The 21,756-nt window shown below is 45.5% G+C and overlaps 1 protein-coding gene across 2 annotated transcripts in view; it reads left to right on the forward strand.

Annotated features, from left to right (window-relative positions):
* Positions 1-21,756, forward strand: part of LOC308588151 (opsin-5-like) — a 72,016-nt gene that overhangs the window by 37,308 nt on the left and 12,952 nt on the right. For both annotated transcript variants that reach the window (XM_081196480.1, XM_081196479.1), the window contains exons 2-4: positions 2,986-3,073; positions 15,802-15,964; positions 17,597-17,724. In XM_081196480.1, the coding sequence (XP_081052606.1) occupies positions 2,986-3,073; positions 15,802-15,964; positions 17,597-17,724 (379 nt within the window). The remainder of the gene's footprint in view (positions 1-2,985; positions 3,074-15,801; positions 15,965-17,596; positions 17,725-21,756) is intronic.

Consider the following 21,756-nt stretch of genomic DNA (forward strand, 5'->3'; position numbering starts at 1 on the left):
GATGGTGTTTCCTGCTTGGCAGGGGGTTGGACTCGATGGCCCTTGTGGTCTCTTCCAACTCTATGGTTCTATGATTCCTCCTCCTCTTCTTCTTCTTCATAAACTTCTCCCTAGTTCTCTTATAATGGCAATGGCACCTACCTGAGAGGTGCTGGAACTGAGTTCTGGTGAGTTCTGACTGAATAAAAAGCCCTGTACACAACATTCACACGATTTAGCATTTACCACGGTCTCCCCTGTGCCTCATTTCCAAAAGGAAACACAAACCCTGGCTAAGAGCCTGGAACCCCTGAAATCTTGCACCGGTCAGAGATTGGGGCAGCATGCAGCAGTACAGAACTGTGTAAATTAGGGGATATTTTTTAAAAAAAAACAAAAACATAATTCCAAACTGATGTGGAAATGTGCAGAATTTAACTTAAGACTGGGAAAGCGAGCAACTGAACTTACCAGGTTCATCCATCCCTAGAGACAGGGGGAATAGAAAAGTATTACACTAAAGGGGAAATTATAAAATTATCCCTATCCGAACTCGCTGCATGTAGAGTGCTTACCAGCACTAGGTTATATCCTTCCAATTAAGGATAGCTTCCATAATTGTTATTATTTGTTGATGGTTTTTTAATGTTGGAGGATGTGCATGGGAACCTAAGGATTACCTTGTTAAGTTGTTTTTTCTGAGTAAAGCTCCTTTCGTCTCGGTTCTAAGGAAGCCAACTAAGATTAGTTCACATCTTTCAGTTTAATGAAAGTAAACCAATAGAAAGCCCTTCAATAAGCTGTTTGCTCCCCGTTGGAGGAAGCAAAAAGAGAGCGAGAGCCCTCACATCTGCATTCTCTTGAGCCTTGGATTACATTTTACAGTAAACCTTTCCTCCGCTGGACATTGTGCAACACTTCTGCGTCACAGATGTGAAAACTTACAGAGCCAAAAACTGTTCTGTTCTGTCAAAACCAAAGTTATATCACAAAGGCCTCCTTTCCCTCCCCCATTCCGTTAAGAGATTTGGGCAGCTCAATTCTGTGCAAGTCAACTCAGAAACAAATGCCAGAGTGTTCAGCTGGGTTTTAAAAGCAGATCTTTGCCAGATCAAAGTCCATCTGCAACAGTAGCCAACCAAATGCTCTGGCACAAAAGCAGCAGCCCCACACTCTTTCCCTGGGTCTACAGCTGCTCTTTGTCCACTGGTAGCTACCAACCTTGCCTCAAAAAACAAGGCTACTTGGAGTCATGCCTCCCCAGCTGATCTCAGTAGCCAAGCAGAAACATATGGGATCCATCCACCACTGAAAGGCCTATTCCCTTGCTGCCACTCATTGAACCTCAGAAGACACTTGAAGAAGGACCTCAGAAGATGTCCTTAATATCTGGACAGGTTCATGGGGCAGTAGGTGCTCCTTTGGATCAGGGATGGGAAATCTGTGGCTGGCAGATGTCGTTGGGCTCCAACTCCCATCAGCCCCAGCCAGCATAGCCAAAAGTATAGGAGCTGCAGTCAGACAACATCTGGAGGACCACAGATTCTCCACCCCCACTTTGCATGCCCAGGTTCCAAACTGTAAATGTTTTTTCATATATGTAATCAGTCCCTGCTCTTCCTTCTCCACCTCCTTATTACTGTTTACTCACCCTCCACTCTAAGGTTCCAGACAGTGCCTTTTTTAAGGAAAATTGGTGCCACTACTCACCATGAAGTTATTACAGTAAGCGCAACACTTCTTAACAACAACAAAAGAGGTGCTGGTACAGTCAAGCCTTGTTTCCCGAACAGCTTAGTTGCTGAACAAATCGGCTCCTGAACACTTCAAACTCGGAAGTAAGGGTTCTGGTTTGCAAACATTTTTCGGAAGCTGAAAGTCCGACGCGGCTTCCGCTTGAGTGCAGAAAATTCCTGCAGCCAATCAGAAGCTGTGCCTTGGTTTTCAAACATTTCCAGGAGTCGAATGGACTCCCGGAACGGATTAAGTTCAAAAACCAAGGTACCACTGTACTGTGTACCCTTGAGTACCCCCTGAAAAAAATGTACTGGTCCCAGGGCGAGTTACAACAATTAAAACACAGTGTTAAAAACAATTTAAAACAGCTTGCAATCACATAAGTTAGGTCCTACAAATACTTATCGCAGGTGTTAAAAGCCAGAGTAGCAGGTGGGAAATGGCCTCCAGCTGACAAAACTAAGAAACAGTTGAACATTTAAAACAGAACTAGTATTTTCGTTTTTTTTTTATTCTCCTTTTAGGCTGCTGTTGCATTGCAAATAACCAATGTACAGGCAAGCGAAAATGGTAAACAGGCCAATAAAAATGTGGACTAGTACGCTGCTTGTCGTTATTTGCCAGGTTGCTTTAATTTGTCATTTAAACTGGACCTGACGCAGAGGCTGCCTGGAACCTGGCGGAAAATGTAATCTTTGGCTGCTCCTTTTGTGATTAAGCTGGCAAAGCCCGTTGCAATTAGCATTAAGGCTCAAACTGGCAGTCCCCAGAGGAGCCGCAAGCCGGGGAGATCAGAATCTCACAACATCCTCGGCAAATAGTATTGATGGAAGCGTAACAGCTGGACCCGCTAAGTGGCCTTTTCTTACTGTAAAGTACCTAAATAAAAAACTTAAGAAGGAGAAGAAAGTATTACTCAGCAGCTAATCAGCACGATCTGTAATTAAATGTGCCAGCCTGTAATCAAGTGGGATTACCGGGAGCTTGGCGGACCAGCCCGATCCTATTATCAACCCAACGCACAGTCCAAGTTGCATCGGCACCAGCAATAGGAACTGTCAGTTCCTTTCTTCATAGCAACATGCTCAGAGCTCTGGCAGTTGACTTTGCTTTGGCAGCAGCCCGCAGAAAAAGGCACGTGGCCAAAGTCATGCCATCTTTCCCGACAGCCGTCCTGTTCTCTGAAGGAGACACATACCAGTGGCTCAGCGGCTAACCCAAATTCATCCTGACTTACATTTTCTTTCTCTACCCTTTTTGTTTTTGCAGATGGAAAATGCCTCCAGTTCCTCAGCATTCCTGTCAACCTTATCTGAAGGAGAAGACCTGGTTTTTGGAACCCTCTACACTCTCTTTGGTAAGAGTAGGGATGGGGAGAGACGTAGCTTTGTGCGAAAACCTGCAAGCTACCAGCAGATCTAGCACGGGGATGTTGCGGGGACCTTGGAGTTTGCTTGAACCAGCGTTATTTTATTGCTTGAAAGTGCTTTGCTGTTTGGCTCTAGTCACGAGATTCCACTACAGCTTCATGTGTCAGGGGAAAGCTACCTGAGGCAGGAATCCAAAACTGGAAGCCTCTTGGGAATTAAAATCCTGGCACTGGATATAGGTATTATTTTTCATTCAAAGCGAGGATGGGGAAGCTGTGTCCCTGCTGCTGGACTCTGACTCTCCATCAACCCCACTGTTGTACCAAGGCCCTTGTCTTAATGTACAAATCACTGAACAACTTGGGGCCAGAATACTTTAAGGGACTGCCTGAGTCCTTATTTCTCAGCTTGATCACAGAGGCCACCCAGAGGAGTGCTATAAGTTGCACCTCACACTACAGGGATCCAGGTGTTCCAGATCTGAATTCTGCTGCTGCTGCTGCTAACACTTTTAAAAATGTACAAGAGATCCTGTTCACAGATTTCCTTCAGGACAACTAGTTTGGCCCAAATGGAAGAAATGAAAGACTAAGGCTGCATACACACCATACATTTAAAGCACATTCCACCACCACCCACAACAAATTATGGGAACCATAGTTCACCCCTCATTGAGCTACAATTCCCAACACCCTTAAAAAAACTACAATTACTAGGATTCTTGGGGGGGGGATGCTTTAAATGTATTGGGTCTATGCAGCCATTGACTGTCTCTCTTATCCCAGGGCTTGAGATACAGCCCCACCTCCTACTCCTTGACTGGAGCCCTATTGGGTGTTCCTTAGATTTCAAGGTAGTATTGTCTACTGTACTAAAGCAGCTCACCTGGCTCATTTCCCAGACTGGGAGTGGCCACCGATACCATATAACACTGGTCCTGAAAAACCTACATTGGCTCCAAGTACGTTTCCAAGCACAATTCAAAGTGTTGGTGCTGACCTTTAAATCCCTAAAATGCCTCAGCCCAGTATACCTGAAGGAGCGTCTCCACCCCTATTGTTCAGCCCAGACTCCGAGGGTCTTTTTGTTCAGTTTCTGTTAATTGGTTCTCGTGGGAAACTTGCAGATTCTAGCTTCACCAATTAACTCCAGCTGGTGTCAATTTACTCTTGGCAGAAAGCCCAGGTCTGCTTGACCTAGAAACTACTCACTCTGATTGGTTAACGAGCAGCACTCAACTCTGTTATCTAGGGATCGCTAGCACAGTTTGATCTGAGGTGTGTTAGGAGTTAGAAGTGCTGTGTATGGTTATGAGAGAGAAAGAAAGAGGATTTATTTTGCTTTGCTTTGTATGCAGAAACTCTGCTGGTTTTATTTTTCCTTTTAATAAATCCTGTAAATAGTTCTTCTGAGTCTAGCTGACTAGTCATTACTGCCGCAACTAGCTTCCTCGCTGTGCAGGAAAACTCTGCTACGTTTGGGCTAAAGCCAGTAGGGCTATGCCTGACACTTCAAAGTTCCATGAGGTTATGGGCATTGTGCTGCCAGCCTGAGTTGCGGTGGTGTCAGCATCAACGGCGTTGGTTCCAGTAGTTCCAGAAGTTGTTCCTGTTGGTGCAGCAGATGGACTCTGGCTGGTTCCTGACCGTGGTGAGCTGGTGACGCAGCGGACACAAGGACAACAGCTGCAGCGTGTGAGTGCTGGGTGCTGTGGTTCCTGTTCTCTCTCTCGGTGGTCGTGAGTAGCTGGTTCCGGGTTCCAGGGACATCGCTCTCAAGATGGCCTCACAACCAGTTCAGATGGCTTTTGAGCGTCTGAATGACTCCAATTACTTGCTGTGGTCGGAACGCATGCAGGCAGTGCTGCAGAGGGATCGTCTCTGGCAAGTGGTGAGTAAGTTTCCTACGAAGCCTGATGATGAAGACCTTGATAAAGACCAAAGAGCAAGGGCCACAATTGTCTTGGGGCTGGAAGATTCCCAGTTGCCGTATGTGAGGGGAATCAAGACAGCTAGAGGTGTGTGGCAAGCACTTAAAGAACTCCATGTGCGTGAGACAGCGGTTTCCAAGCTGTTCATTCGCAAGGCATTGTACAAGGCAATGTTACAGCCTGGGGTTACAATGCAGGAACACCTACACAGTTTACAGTTAAAGTTTGTTGCGCTACAGGAAAGAGACTGTGCGTTAGACCAGCAGGAGAAGGTGGCTATTATTTTGAGTTCTCTCCCGGAAAGCTGGGATAATTTAGTTTTGTCTCTAGAAGGCATGCAGGAGCATGATTTATCAGTCAGTTACGTTACTGGGCGTTTGATTGAAGAATGGCAGAAGAGGCAAGAAAGGTCGGTGGCTGCAGAGGCTTCTACAGGTGGGCGGTTTGGAAGGAGTTCTCATGCCGTGCCAGAGGTGAAGCAAAAGCAGCGTACTGGTGAGGAGTCAGCGTTTGCTGTTAGGCGTTGTTTCCGATGTGGGTCTTCAGCGCATCTAAAACGACAATGTCCGGAGTTGGTCAAGTCTCAGTGGCCGGTGCAGGAGCAGAGACGAGATCAGCAGCAGCAGCAGCGTAAAAAGAAATTCTTCAAACAAAAACAGTCGGCTCAGCTGGTGACCGGCGAGGTCAAGATTGCTGATGAGAAACAAGCGGTCTGGGTGGTCGATTCGGGAGCGTCTCGGCACATCGTAAATTCAGATGAATTGTTTGTTTCCAAGAACTCAGCACAGCGCAGCCAGGTGGCTCTAGCAGACGGAAGTACTTCCGAAGTGATTTCGGGGGGTTCAGTTTTTGTTCCTTGTCTTCGTGAATGCCTGCAAAATGTACTTTGTGTGCCGTCATTAAGGAGCAATCTGATGTCTGTAGATTGTTTGCTAAAAGCTGGGTTTAAAGTGTATTTTGAAGGAGACAGTTGCATTATTAAGAAGGCTGGTGAGATTTTAGGCACTGCTAAGTCAGAGGGAGGCTTGTTTTGGCTTAAAGCAGGATCTCAAGTTGCAGCAGTAGTCAGCAAATCTCAGCCTGCAGTGAATAACAAAGCTATACATGACAACTGTGTGCACTTATTGCATAGGAAAATGGGGCATGCTTGCTGGAAAAGTGTACTAAAAATGTCTGAATTGGCTGATGGGGGTAATTTAAAGAGTTGTAACAAGTACCTTGATTGTAATGTCTGTAAAAAGGTTAAAACCCACAGAGTCTCTTACCCCAGAAGTGACAGAGTTAGTGAGTCACCGCTACAGCTGGTTCACATGGATGTAATTGGTCCATTTGCTGTAAGCAGGGGTGGATCGCGCTTTTCACTAACAATTGTGGATGACGCCACGCGTTATTCTTGGGTTTTTCCCATGAAGAATAAGGGTGACGTGTTCACTAAGTTTAAAGGCTGGGTGGCATCTGTGGAAAGATTTCTGTCTATTAAACTCAAAAGGATTCAGACGGACAGGGGTGGCGAATTTATGTCAAATGCCTTTAAAGATTGGTTACAAAAGCGTGGCATTGGGCATAGAAAAACGAACGTTTTTTCCCCAGAGGAGAATGGCGTTGCAGAACGAAAAAACAGATCTTTACAAGATATGATGTTTGCCATGCTTGATGATGCTGATTTGCCCATGTCTTATTGGGGGGAGAGCATGCTCACCGCGTGTTATCTCCAAAATAGGCTCTTTCATCAAACAATAGGTACAACCCCGTACTTTAAATTGTTTCAGAAAAAACCTAAAATTGACCATTTGCATGTGTTTGGATCAAAAGCCTGGGTATTAATTCCGAAACAAATGAGAAAGAAGGGAGATCCTAAGACCAAACAGCTAGTGTTTGTGGGTTACCAGGAGCTGGGAAAAGGTTTCCGCTTTGCTGAAGGGACAAATGGCATTGTGATCTCCAGGAATGCCAGTTTTTGTGAACATAGTGGCTGGGAGAGACTACATGCCAATACTGAGGTTTGGTTTGAACCTTCCCAGGAGCTTCATGACTCTGAAGGTAGACACAGAGGGTCAGAGTCTGAGGGGGAGGAAAGTTCAGATAAGAGCTCTCAAGAAAGTGGAGTTAGCCAGAGACCAGTTGCTAAGCAACAAAAGAGAGGTCATAGTTCTGAGGAGGAAAGTGGGTCAGAAGAAAAATTTTCTCCCAGAAGATCTAAAAGACAAAACAAAGGAGTGCCTCCGGTGCGTTTCTCTCCTGATACTGCAAATGTGTTTAGTGTAATTGCAGAACCCAAGAGTTTTCAGGAGGTGTTAAAGTTACCAAAAGAGGAGGCAGAGCGCTGGAAACAGGCAATGGAGGAAGAGATGTCCTCTCTGAATGAGCACAAGGTTTTTACACCAGTAGCAGCGCCTGAGGGGGCAAAGATTGTAGGCTGCAGGTGGGTGTACAAACTTAAACCTCTGGTGACAGGAGAGTACAAATACAAAGCTCGTTTAGTTGCTCAAGGATACTCTCAGAGGCCTGGAAAAGATTATGACGAGACTTTTTCCCCTACTGCTAAGGGGGACAGTGTAAGGCTGATTTTAACGCTTGGAGCAAAGAGAAAACTCCTGTTAAACCATTTTGATATTCAGACTGCATATTTACATGCATCAATATCAGAAGACCTGTATCTAGCCGAACCGCCTGGTTATGAGACAGGTTCCAATAGAGTGTTAAAATTAAACAAAGCTCTATATGGTCTCAAACAGGCTGCAAGATCTTGGAACAGATGTTTCCATGAGGCCTTAGTGTCATTTGGTTTCAAGCAGAGTACAGCTGACAATTGTGTTTATGTACGTGGTACAGGCAGTGATCAAGAGTTTTGTCTGATCTATGTAGATGATGTATTGTATGCCTGCAAAACAGATAAACAAACTAAAAGGTTTGCCAAGCAATTGTCTAGTAAGTTCAAAGTGAAAGACTTAGGCCCGGTTAGGACATATCTAGGGTTGGAAGTGTGCTGGGCCCAAGATGGCAGCTGCCTAATTAGTCAGCAGAACAAAGTTAAACAACTACTGACTACATACAGGATGCAGGATTGCAAAGGGGCAGCGGTGCCTATGGATCCAGGTTTCATAAAAACACTTCACATAGATGAGAGTCCTGAATTTGAACACCCTGATGTATATCACTCTGTAATTGGAAGTTTATTGTATATAGCACAGTGGTCCAGACCTGATATTAGCTATGCAGTAGGCATATTAAGTAGATTGGTCTCAAAACCCACACTAAATGCCTGGAAAGGGGTAAAACAAGTTCTGAGGTATCTGAAACAGACAATTGGCTATATGTTACAATTAAATTCTTCCGAGGACGAAATGTTGAGTTGCTACTGTGATAGTGACTGGGGAAATTTGCCAGATAGAAAATCTGTCACAGGACTAGTCATAATGGTCGGTGGAGCTTTAATCAGCTGGCGGTCTCGCAAGCAAGACGTTGTAAGTGTGTCATCAACGGAATCAGAGTATGCCGCATTGAGTGAATTGTGCAACGAGGTGATTTATTTCAAGCATTTGTTAGCAGATTTAAATGTAAATTGTGGAGAACCAGTACAAGTTTACATTGATAATCAAGCTTGTATAACATTAAGTAAAACAGAGGGTTTCAAATCGCGTTCAAAACATATCTCTGTAAAATACCAAAATGTACGTTGCTGTGTACAAGACAATGTAATCACCTGTACTTATGTGTCAAGTGAAGAAAATGTAGCAGATGTGTTAACTAAACCATTGGCAAAGGTAAAGAACAAGCGAATGTGCAAGGGTTTAGGTTTGCTGGAAAAATGATCTTCTACATAGGTGTATTTGGTGTTAATTGTTCAGCAGAATCTGTGAGGGGGTGTTCAGTTTCTGTTAATTGGTTCTCGTGGGAAACTTGCAGATTCTAGCTTCACCAATTAACTCCAGCTGGTGTCAATTTACTCTTGGCAGAAAGCCCAGGTCTGCTTGACCTAGAAACTACTCACTCTGATTGGTTAACGAGCAGCACTCAACTCTGTTATCTAGGGATTGCTAGCACAGTTTGATCTGAGGTGTGTTAGGAGTTAGAAGTGCTGTGTATGGTTATGAGAGAGAAAGAAAGAGGATTTATTTTGCTTTGCTTTGTATGCAGAAACTCTGCTGGTTTTATTTTTCCTTTTAATAAATCCTGTAAATAGTTCTTCTGAGTCTAGCTGACTAGTCATTACTGCCGCAACTAGCTTCCTCGCTGTGCAGGAAAACTCTGCTACGTTTGGGCTAAAGCCAGTAGGGCTATGCCTGACACTTCAAAGTTCCATGACTTTTGGCAGTTCCCTCACTGCGAGAAGTGAGGTTACAGGGAGCCAGGCAGAGGGCCTTCTTGGTAGTGGCGCCTGCCCTGCGGAACGCCCTCCCACCAGATGTCAACAACTATCTGACATTTAGAAGACATCTGATGGCAGTCCTGTTTAACGTTTGATGTTTTATTGTGTTTTTAATATTCTGTTGGGAGCCGCCCAGAGTGGTTGGGGAAACTCAGCCAGATGGGTGGGGTATAAATTAATAAATGATGATGATGATGATGAAACAACAGTGGGCTGTTAGAAGGATGCTTTGCCAGGCACCAGGTACGGTATACGGTAAATAACCACAAGAAGGGAGAACAGGGTCTTGAAGTTGTTTGCACCTGGAAATCAGTTCCCCCCACTATGGTGAAATGGATTCTATTTCTATTGAAATTATAGTAATTATTTCTAAATTTGCATCCATGCATATCAATGGCAACATTCACATTTTATGCAAATCTGCGCCCCCTTTTGCACTCTTTCTGGTGATGCGTTTCCTTTTTAGTGTGCGTGATACATAAGTGAACACCCTCACTCAGCTTTCACAGACTGTGATCCTGGTCACAGTTCCAAAAGCGGGGTAATTCTACTTCAGCCACTCTCAGCACTGGGCTAACAGCGCGGCACGAGAACAGAAACTCGATACACACGATCCCAGCCATCTGCCTTGCCGGGGACTTGTCTGTTTCAGGCTTCCAAAGGCAGCAGGGGAAATTAATCAGTGTCAGACCTGTCTGCTTCCTGGAGATGCTTAATGATGCACTGAAAAAGGGATCACTGCTGTCAGAGTGAAAGGGGATTGATGGTCCCTTGGCAAAAATAACTTGGAAAATGAAGGGATCAACCTGGGTGTCTTCTCAGGCAAGTGCTCTGAGCTCGGAGATGCAGTCAAACCAGTCCCATGCTCTCACATTCTCACTTTTTATTCCTAAACCGGGAGACTGCAAAATGGGGTGTGGAAAACATTTCACTGCATGAGTCACAAGAATACTTAAGTGTACCAATGTTCATGAATGTTAACATACTGGTACCTTCATATAGAACATACTGGAAGAAAATTTCCTCGTACGCACTCAGTGTCAACTTGAATAAAATATGGGGGGGGGGCAGGTAAGCCCTGCCTCACATATGTAATTGATCACATAACATGGTGCATGCACAACATTTGAATGGTAATGCCCATCAACTGGGGGAGGGGCAGCTCCCTCAAATATTTTACCAGGGGGCGCAAAGGAGTTGGCTCCTATGCCATCTGTTGAAGGCTATGTGTATTTCTCATCTTTCAAATAAAAGAAAACTCCAACTCCAAATTCTGCAGCTAGCAAAGCTAAATTCTGCAACCTGCATAAAGTATGCAAATTGGATAAATCTGCATAACTTTGTTTATTTTGTCTAATGTGCATGTCTTATAAAAAAAGCAAGTCCTATTATGTATAATCTGTTCTGGGAGGAGTAAAGAGCTATATTAGTCCTGGAGCCCATCTGTAACTACTAGGAATTCTATTCCACTCCCTCTTTTAAAAATGAAAGCAGGGGTTTATCCAGAAGCCTAATTACTTAATTCCACTTTCTGCACATTAATCCCATGCATTTCTAATTAAAAGAAGAAGAAAATGTGGGTTTGTATGTCAAAACCACGGCCGGGGTCCACATATTAGTGCTCCAACTGGAGGTCATGGCGTGACTCACTGGACCAATTGCCTTCTTTGCTGTGGACCTCCAGGGGCTTGTAGGCTCCAGTGGAAATCAGCACTCCACCAACAACTCTGATCCTTTGTGTCGGAGGATCCCAGAACTGCATCTAATGCACTTTCAAAACACTTTCCAAAAGTGTCACACAGAAGTGCTCTAAATAACTAGCACTCATTTGCCAGGAATAACTCAGCATCATTTTTGCATTACGCTGTCAATGCCAAGTTGGAATAAGTCTGTGGCTGCAAGATAGACATGCAGGAAGTTTCTTGAGAAGCCATTGCCATTTGCTGGAAATCCCCCTCTGGCCACCTCACCACTACCACTGCCCTAAATTATTGCTTTGTCCTTGACCATCAAGCCAAACCTTAGCAATTATCCTGATGTTTTGAGCTGGTCTGGCAATAACCTTGCAGTGCCAGTCCATGCTTTCTTGGTGACAAGTTTGTTCTGAAGTCAATCTTAAGAAAAGCCAGGCTTCCTCCAGGGAACCAGACTAGATATTATGGTCTGCGTTACAGGAAAAGAGGAACAGCCAACCCTGTCCTGCAAAATCTCTCACGGCACAGAGGCTTGATGGTGCAGGATTGATTGATTGATTGATTGATGGATTGAATTTTTGATGGTGATGCCAATTTACTCCTAGCTTGTGGGGTGGGGTTGGAGGGGCAGATAAAATGCTATCTCATTAATTGTGCTGCAAGCATGTTGGCAAAGACAGGCCAACCTGTTCAGAATTGTCCATTCACATAATGGATGTCGACTGCGGAAATTTGATTTTGCACTCGATGAGTTTCAATGCTGCTTAAGAATGGCAATGTTTTGGACATGTTTTGCTTTTATTTATGTAATAAATTTATATGCTGTTTGGTTGCAAAACAAAAAACAAAACAAAAAACCCTCAAAACGGTTTACAAAAGATCAAACAGTAAAACTGAGAAAAAATTACAACCCTACTTTAAACATACAAATGCTAAAACAGATTACAATTACCAGAGGTTTCTAAGCACCTGGGTAGGCTTGTCTAAGCAAGATTTTGTTGTTGTTGTTGTTGTCGTTTAGTCGTGTCCCCATGAACCAGAGCACGCCAGGCACTCCTGTCTTCCACTGCCTCCCGCAGTTTGGTCAAACTCATGCTGGTAGCTTCGAGAACACTGTCCAACCATCTCATCCTCTGTCGTCCCCTTCTCCTTGTGCCCTCCATCTTTCCCAACATCAGGGTCTTTTCCAGGGAGTCTTCTCTTCTCATGAGGTGGCCAAAGTATTGGAGCCTCAGCTTCATAATCTGCCCTTCCAGTGAGCACTCAGGGCTGATTTCCTTAAGAATGGATAGGTTTGATTTTCTTGCAGTCCATGGGACTCTCAAGAGTCTCCTCCAGCACCATATTCAAAAGCATCCATTCTTCGGCGATCAGCCTTCTTTATGGTCCAGCTCTCACTTCCATACATCACTACTGGGAAAACTATAGCTTTAACTATACGGACCTTTGTTGGCAAGGTGATGTCTCTGCTTTTTAAGGTGCTGTCTAGGTTTGCCATTGCTTTTCTCTCAAGAAAAGAAAAGATTGTTTTTAGCAGATGCCAAAAAGAGTACAGTAAAGGTGCTTGATTGGCCTCAATAGGCAGGGAGTTCCGAAGTGTAGGCGCCACAACACTAAGCCATCGAGTTCTTACAAATGTGGCTTGTAAGGGTTTTATGTGGCACCTTCAGTACCACCAATTCCACTGATCAAAGCAGAAAAGTGGGCAGATGGCAGGTAAGGCAACCTTGCAGATGTTCTTAACATGGGTCCCCACTGTGGAAGCTCATGTGCTTTAGGACCGGTGCGGGCAGAGGTGGGGAGGAGCTGTGAGGAATCAGGTGCTATCAGGGAGTATGGCTAGATGCACAGCCCTGCAGCCCGATGTGACCCCTTGAACATCTGATTAGGACTCATCACTGGAGGCCAAGAGACATACCCACCCCATAGCTCAGTGGTAGAGCATCTGTTTTGCATGCAGGAAGTCCCAGGTTCCATCCCCAGCCTCTCCAGTTCAGGCTGGGGAAATTGTTGCTGTTATTTATTTATTAGATCTGTATATTGCCTTTGATCAAAAGACCTCAGGGTCGCAAGATAAAAACACGAGATAAAAGCACAAAAAAATAGTTAAGGAACATTGTTGCCTGGTGCCTAAAGATATATAATGAAGGCGCCAGGTGAACCTTCCTGGGGAGAGCAAATGGGGAGCCACTGCAGAAAAGGCCCTGTTCTCGTGTTGCCACCCTCCGGACCTGTCTCTGAAACCCTCGATAGCTGCTGGCATTAAGGTGTAGAGAACACTGAGCAACTTTCAAGGATCCCGTGTTTCTCTAGTCCTCATCAGAACACTGGAGAGAAACTCCCAGATGTTTTGCCTATAGCATACACAGAAGAGCACACACTCTCTTCTTCCCTTTAACCGCCCCTTGTGTTCGTCAGTGACTGTACAGCTTTTTACAACCGCAACCGTTTTCTCCATGCCGTTTCGTCAGCTCATCCAGGATTATTCGTCAGGTCACGGGACGGAGGAAAACCTGACTCAGTAATCTTTCTGCACTGCTAATAAAACAGCCTGTAAAATAATATGCGTAATGGATATGGTTAATAACGCGCCATGTAAGGGAGAAAAAGAAAAAGCTTTGCATTAGAAATCATGGAGAGGAATGGAAACAAGGACATATGTTTCCTATTCTTTCATGTGATTCACACTCCACACGCAAATGTGCGTCGCTTAGGAACAAGCTGGGGCAGGCGTCGCCAATGTGGCTCATTCCAGATGTTATGGTAAAGGTTAAAGGGGACCCCTGATCATTAGGTACAGTTGTGACCGACTCTGGGGTTGCAGCGCTCATCTCGCTTTATTGGCCGAGGGAGCTGGCGTACAGCTTCCGGGTCATGTGGCCAGCATGACTAAGCCGCTTCTAGCGAACCAGAGCAGTGCATGGAAATGCCATTTACCTTCCCGCCGGAGTGGTACCTATTTATCTACTTGCACTTTGACGTGCTTATGAACTGCTAGGTTGGCAGGAGCAGAGACCAAGCAATGGGAGCTCACCCTGTCGTGGGGATTTGAAACGCCGACCTTCTGATCAGCAAGTCCTAAGCTCTGTGGTTTAACCCACAGCGCCACCCGCGTTCCAGATGTTGCTGGACTCCAAATCTCATCATCCTTGACCATTGACAGTTACTAGCTGGTGGGGCCCCAAAATATCTGGAGGGCGCCATGTTGGCTACCACTGATCTAGGGCCACAGAGGACTTGGCACAGGAAAACTGGCTATCGAGACTGTTCTACACCTCCAGCATGTTACTGTTATCATAATATTTAATTTGCAAGCTAATCTATCAAGAAGTCATTCCAATCGCCCATAGCCTGCCCTTGGAGTAATCAGGATCTCTTTGGTGGTTACACAGGAAAACTCTTTTTAAATGAAATTAGCATGACTTAATAGAAAAGGAAAATCCAGGGCATTAAATTTTAATTACCACTGTTGTCTCAACTATGTTCAAACAAAAGAACAGCTTGTCCCTGCAGCCCCCGTTGGATTTTGCATAATCTCCACAATGTTCCTTCTCCTGTTTATTTTGCGCACACAATATATTATTGTAGAAAGCAGATCTATATGTGAGGAAGATAGCCAGGAAGGTCTGCAAGGGGGGGAGGTGGACGTGGAGGGGGGGGGCAGAAGGAATTGGACATTGCCGCTCTCAAGCTTGTAGGATGAAATTCAGCTGAAAACGGCGTCTCCTGCTTTGCCGGCATGAAGGTCGGGTTCCGCCATTCAAACCACACGGGGCATTATTCCGGCTCAAAATACCCCTATGCATCACTGACATTAATGGGGAGGCAATGTGAGAAATGTGCTGCTGGATCCAACCAAAGGTGCATTTAGTGGTCTTACGAATGATATTGAACTGCAACTCTCACCAGCCCCTGCCAGTGTAGCCATTGATCAGGATTTGGGTAGCTCAGTTGGTTAGAGTTTGGCACTGGTAACACCAAGGTTGCAGGTTGCAGGTTCGATCCCCATATGCGACAGCTGCATGTTCCTACATTGCAAGGGGGGCTGGGCTAGATGACCCTCAGGGTCCCTTCCAACTCTACAATTCCATGGTTCTGTGATCTAGTTCAGTACCCTGCTCCCACAGTGGTTGGGGAAGAGCTGCCCTAAATAATACTAGTAGCAGCAGCAATGGTAACAAGGTAAAGGTAAAGGGACTCCTGACCATTAGGTCCAGTCGTGACCGACTCTGGGGTTATGGCGCTCATTTCACTTTAATGGCCGAGGGAGCCGGCGTACAGCTTCTGGGTCATGTGGCCAGCATGACTAAGCCACTTCTGGTGAACCAGAGCAGCACACAGAAACGCCGTTTACCTTCCCGCCGGAGCGGTACCTATTTATCTACTTGCACTTTGATGTGCTTTCGAACTGCTGGGTTGGCAGGAGCAGGGACCGAGCAACGGGAGCTCACCCCGTCGCGGGGATTCAAACCGCCGATCTTCTGATCGGCAAGTCCTAGGCTCTGTGGTTTAACCCACAGTGCCACCCACGTCCCTATAATGGTAACAAATAAGTAGCATATTACAGTAATATGTAGAATGAATGTGCAGACTGGGTATTGCAACTCAGCTAGGTATTTGCGAGTGGATGTAGCTATGACACACCTTTGTCCCATTCTTTCTCCAGCCGTTCACTGACTGGACATGGAATTTAGTATGGCTCACTCTTTCCTTTTCCCGCAGGTGTAGTCTCTCTCTTTGGAAACTCTCTCCTGCTGCTGGTAGCTTATCGGAAGAGAGCCGTCCTGAAACCTGCCGAATTCTTCATCGTGAACCTTGCCATCAGCGATGTGGGCATGACCGCAACCCTCTTCCCTCTGGCCACGCCATCCTTCTTTGCACACAGGTAGCTTGCTTTGCTCATTTGCTCATGTTGTTGGGTTCCACTCTTCCGTTTTGAAAGCTCAGAGTGGCTAATGGCTTCCTAAGAACACAGGAATGCCATAAGCTAGGCCCGGTACTGAGTCTGGCTCAGTCTTGTCAGCAGTTACTCCTAATATGTGACGTCAGGGATTGAACCTGTGACTTTCTGTGTGTGAAGCAGAGTCTGTACCACTGAGCTACAGCCCTTCCTCTCCAAGCAACGATCAGGTCCCTCTTTGGCTTAGCTTGAGCGATGATGTTGCATCAGGGCCAAACTACATTTGACGTGAGAGCTCCATGTTTGAAGCTCCCAGCATCTTTTTCATTCTTGAAAAGCAGGTGGGGGGCAATTTGGATAGGTGCTGTAGGGCAGTGTTCCCCAACCTTGGGCCTCCAGCTGTTTTTGGACTACAACTCCCATCATCCCTTGCTAGCAAGACCAGTGGTCAAGGATGATGGGAATTGTAGTCCAAAAACAGCTGGAGGCCCAAGGTTGGGGAGCACTGCTGTAGGGCATAAAAGGGCGTTAGCTATCTCCCCCCCCCATTTGCATTTTCTACCCCAAAAGTACTATCAACCACAAAACGAAAAAGGTATGGATTTCTGTTCTTAAGCCTGCATATTTCCCCCTCTACAGTTGATAAGCAACTTTGGGAAGGCTGGATTTTGAAGTAGGGCAATGCTGTAGGAGCCAAAGTCCAAACTGGACCCTTCTGGAGTTTTTGTGGCAGAGTTTGACCCACTTTCCACCCTTTGGAATGGTTCGTAAGACCACTCTGCTGGATCCAACCTGGATCCAACTGTGCGTTTCTTGAATCTAAGTGGGTCATCTGAACCATCTGCCATGTTTAAGAAAGTTCAGCTCTGACCCCACCACTGCTTGAACACCACCACACCTAGAAATTTTCTGCATTTTGGAACTTTCTAATGACAAGAGGTGTTTGGCTTTTGCTTGTTGTGCTTAGGAAGTGTGCAAAATCCAGCCAAAGTTCAGAAAAGCTGCATCCTGGCCATCTTGGTTTTCATTTTGAAGTAAAACCAAATTTCTAATCCTTGTGGGTAAAACTGCATGGACGATACATGGCTCGTGTCAGAAGACTGGGGGTGGCGTTCTGCTGCCTTGCCACTATAGCTCATTCCTGCTCTCCCTGCCCAGCAGAAACAGATTGCTGGCAGGATCAACAATCCTAACCAAGTCTACTCAGAAGTAGGCCCTACTGAATTTGAGATGAATTACTCTCAGATAACCGGGGTTCGAACTGAAGCCTAAATCACGCAAAAGCTGTTCCGTTTGCATAATTTGTGTGCAAATTTGCAATCATTGATTCTATGTTTTCGAAATTACAAGAAAAGAACAAGTGACTGTATGTTGAATACTGATTTTACACAGGAACGGGGAATTCAACTTTTCCTGTTGCGGGATGGCTGGATGGGTATCTCATGGAGCACACGCGGTTCTGTGATTAGGATGCTTTTTTATCATTGTTATTGGCCGCTGTGCAAAGTCCTGCTTGGACCAGTGATGCTCAAGCATCTCTTTCTGTGACTGGGTTGCCTGGGACACAAGGCCTTGTGGGAAAATCATTTATTTCCCCTAGTTATCTCTCCCTTCCAGGTGGCTGTTCAACCATGCTATGTGCACTTTCTATGCCTTTTGTGGAGTTCTCTTTGGCCTGTGCAGTCTTACCAGCCTGACAGCCCTGAGTACCGTTTGCTGTATGAAAGTCTGTTATCCGGCGTATGGTAGGTGCTGGGGTACACAACGTAAACATCCTCCCTCTTGCTGGGCATCTCTGTCTCTGTTCTGTTCCTCTCTCTCCCCTCCTCCCTCCCCACCCCAGGGCTTGGCAACTCTTTCACAGGGTTAGGAAAGTCGTGAATCTCTTAGCAACATCCCTCCTAGGAGAACTGTCCATTAGGGAGCCTATTCATCAAAGGTTTGAAATTGCAGTAATTAGCACAAAAAAATAATACAGCAGCTACCCATTTTCCCCTTTTCATTTGCATATGTAGATTAATCACCAGCCTGTCTGCTATTTTGTGTCCAACTTCTAAGTCCTAAGATATATGATTGTGGAGGGAGACAACTTATTTTTCACCGCTGCCAGTCATGGGGGCATATTATTATTTGTCTCCTTCCTGCACTCAGACAATTCAGAACCTTTTGGTACATCAGTAAAGGAGGACATAAATGCTCACGATGGTGAAAGAGGCAAATAAAAATTGCTCACGCAAATTAGCATTTTGATGACAGAATTGCATAATCTGAAAGCATAAAGCAGGGTTGGCTAATCCTTTTCAGCCCAAGAGGGGCATTCAAGGTTGAATGGGTAGAAAGAGTCTCCCATAGTGAGGGACTTGGAGAAGAAGTAGGCTCTCAGGTGGCCGCTGGGAGGGTCTACTTCTCTCTGTGTGGATAAATGATAGCATATACATAATATAAATATGGTAAAGGGCATTATAGTTATCTTCTTTCTCTCCTTTTTGGGGTTGTTTTTTCATTTTATTCATCTTGCTCTGTAGACTGGGGTGGAATCTACACACATATAAAAAAAAGTTCTGAAAATGCTTTTTTTAAAAGCATATTTAAAAATAGATTGAATTTTCCATAAGGCTCCCCATCGCCATCTAGCGTCACATTGTATATTGTGCTTAAAACACACTTAAAATGTTTTATTTGCAGCTGTATGCAATTGGTGTTTGTAGCAAAGGTGGCCTTCGAACATGCATAACACTCAATGCAAATCCATACACACCCCAACAGCACATGCAGAAACACAACTCTCTCTCTCTATCTCTTAATTAAATTTGTGTACCGTCCTATACTCTTAGATCCCAGGACGGTTCACAACATAAAATTACTATCTTTCTTCTTCTTTGGTGATCACTCGTAGCCGAGTAAGATTGTCTTCCATAAACACGGTTTTAACAATGAGTCCTTAAGTGACTGTGGAGGCCAATTCTGGATCCACACGTCCTTCCACAGTGGGGACATTGGTTTCCAGGTGAGAGCTGATCATGGTGTGGATCTGCCAAGCGTGCCTTCCTCTTAGCACATTTCTCCCTTGCTTCCTGAGTTCGAGTGTCTTCAAAGCCCATGACACCTTTGGTAAAGGCTGTTCTCCAACTGGAGTGCTTGCAGGCCAGTGTTTCCCAGTTGTCAGTGTTTGTACAGTGGTACCTCAGGTTAAGTACTTAATTCGTTCCGGAGGTCTGTTCTTAACCTGAAACTGTTCTTAACCTGAAGCACCACTTTAGCTAATAGGGCCTCCCGCTGCCGCCGCGCCACTGGAGCACGATTTTTGTTCTCATCCTGAAGCAAAGTTCTTAACCCGAGGTACTATTTCTGGGTTAGCGGAGTCTGTAACCTGAAGCGTATGTAACCCGAGGTACCACTGTACTACATTTTTTTTAGATTTGCCTTGAGACAGTCTTTAAACCTCTTTTCTTGACCACCAGCATTACGCTTCCCATTTTTAAGTTCGGAATAGAGTAGTTGCTTTGGAAGGCGATCATTAGGCATCCGCACAACATGACCAGTACACACACACACATACACAGAATACATAATAAAAACAAAGACAATCCAATAACCCCCCAATTCCACAACACATTTTAAAAGGGGATCAGATGTCAATCAGCCCAAGGCCTGGTTAAAGAGAAACATATTTGTCCAGCATCTAAAGATGCATAGTGAAGGCACCAGGCAAGTCTCCCTGGGGAGAGCACTCCACAAACAGGAAGCCACTGCAGAAAAGACCCTGTTCCTGTGTTGCCACCCTCTGGAGGCGGATACACAAAGAAGGGCTTCAGATGATGGTCTCAGGGTCCAAGTGGGCTCATATGAAGAGAGGCTGTCCTTGAGGTTTTGCGCTCCTGAGCTGCTTAAGGCTTTATAGGTCAAAACCCAAACATGGGCCTGGAAACTGAATAGTAGCAAGTGCCGGTGGGACTGGATCAGTGTAATATGCTCAGCTGAACCAGATAGTACATAAACGCTGCTATGGCCTAACTAGGGATGGGAGAAGAATTAGATTCAGTTCTTCTTTAAAGGTGAACTTGATGCAATCCACACTTTCCAAAACAGTACAAGAACCAAGATACGGTCGCCCTTTGAAATTTGCACTTCTCCGAGGCAGTTCTCCAGCCAAGCAATGTGAGCAGAAATGTGTATACTAGCATAAAGTGTGCACATAAATGCCTATATTGGTGAAATCAGCATGCGGATATGCATTATATGGGGGAAAACCCCATACTACACATTGCAGAAATGGGTAAAATAATAAGGGAAATTGACAGGTCCGTCCATCCGTAAACCCAGCCAAGAAGTGCATTTTCTCTCTCAGGAAGCGAAAGAAAAAAGAAAAAGCTTCCTTTTGGGCAGTGTGGGGTTATTCTAGCCCTTAGCCCAGCTCCCCCCAACCTGGAGCTCACCAGATTTTTTGGGGACTACATGTCTCATCATCCCTTGTCATTGGCCCTATTGGTCTGGGGTTCTTGGGAGTTGTAGTCCAAAATATCTGGACTACAACTCCCAAGAAGCTTCAGGCTTCAGGCTGCTATCCGCAAGTGTTTGGAGCCCGGTGGGAACTCCCGCCGCTCTCCGAAGGCTTGAGGATAGCTTCCTGAAGCCTAGAGAGCGAGAGGGGTTGGTGCGCACCGACCCCTCTTGCTCTCCAGGCTTCAGCGAAAGCCTACATTCGCTCTATAGGACGCACACACATTTCCCCTTCATTTTTGGAGGGGGAAAAGTGCGTCCTATAGAGTGAAAAATACGGTAAATATAAATCAGGCCTTTTCTTAGCTCTGTTTCATCTGAAAACCAGTAAAGTGTGTGTGTGTGTGTGTGTGTGTGTGTGTGTGTGTGTGTGTGTGGCTGTAGGACATTTGTTGTCGTGCCACTCCATGCGCACTTTGTGTGAACGAAATTTAGCATGACCTGCTTGTATTTCAGTCAAAAACTCAGAGTTTGGTCATTCAACAGGTACTGCAGTGTGAAAGGAACATTAGAAAACTGCAGAGAAGCAGTAGCCTCATAATCAGGAAAACTAATGCAATGTTCTCTACGTCTGAATGCACCCCATGAAAGCAGAATAAATCCACTGCTAATGCACTGTTATTATTTTGTCACAAGCGCATGGCAGAATGCGCCGGCAACATCACATCAGTCTGAAGGGGCCCAGAGATTGCAGCACAAGGGATCAATAGCAGCACCTTCTTTCTCCTCCCAGCTCCTACAAACATGTGGCCTGTTTCCTCTTCCAACCCAGATTCTCCCCCAAAAGTTGAAATCCAGCCACATCCAAGATGCTATTAGAGATGCTAAATGCTTTTACCGACAGCTCTGTTCGCAGAGGAAATAGGAAGAAAAACACGTACCAATAAATAAATTTTAGAACAGGGCAAGATTTGACGTAGACACACAAACATTAAAAATAAATATATCAAGACTCCTTGCACTCCACTCTGCTCCTCCTTCCTTCCTTCCTTCCTGCCCAGGGTGGTCCTGCCTTCTGCCTGCCCCTCATCACATGGGGCAGGGCCTTGGCAGTGGTGGCCTCTCTCCCTCCTTGCCTGCTCTCCAGCAGCCATTACAAGCTGCCCAAGGGAGGAGGCTGGCAGTGGCGGCCATGCAGAGGCAACGGGATGCGCCTTTGCAGCCACCGCTGTCGTCCTCCTTCCCCAGCTCAACAGTGGGGGCACTGGCAGAGGAAATAAGGGCCTTCTAGGATCAAATCAGAACCTGGTGTGGCTTTCGTAATTCCGGGACTGTCC

Source organism: Podarcis bocagei (genome assembly GCF_964188305.1).
Source record: "Podarcis bocagei genome assembly, chromosome: 5".
In the NCBI taxonomy this organism is placed as follows: domain Eukaryota; kingdom Metazoa; phylum Chordata; class Lepidosauria; order Squamata; family Lacertidae; genus Podarcis; species Podarcis bocagei.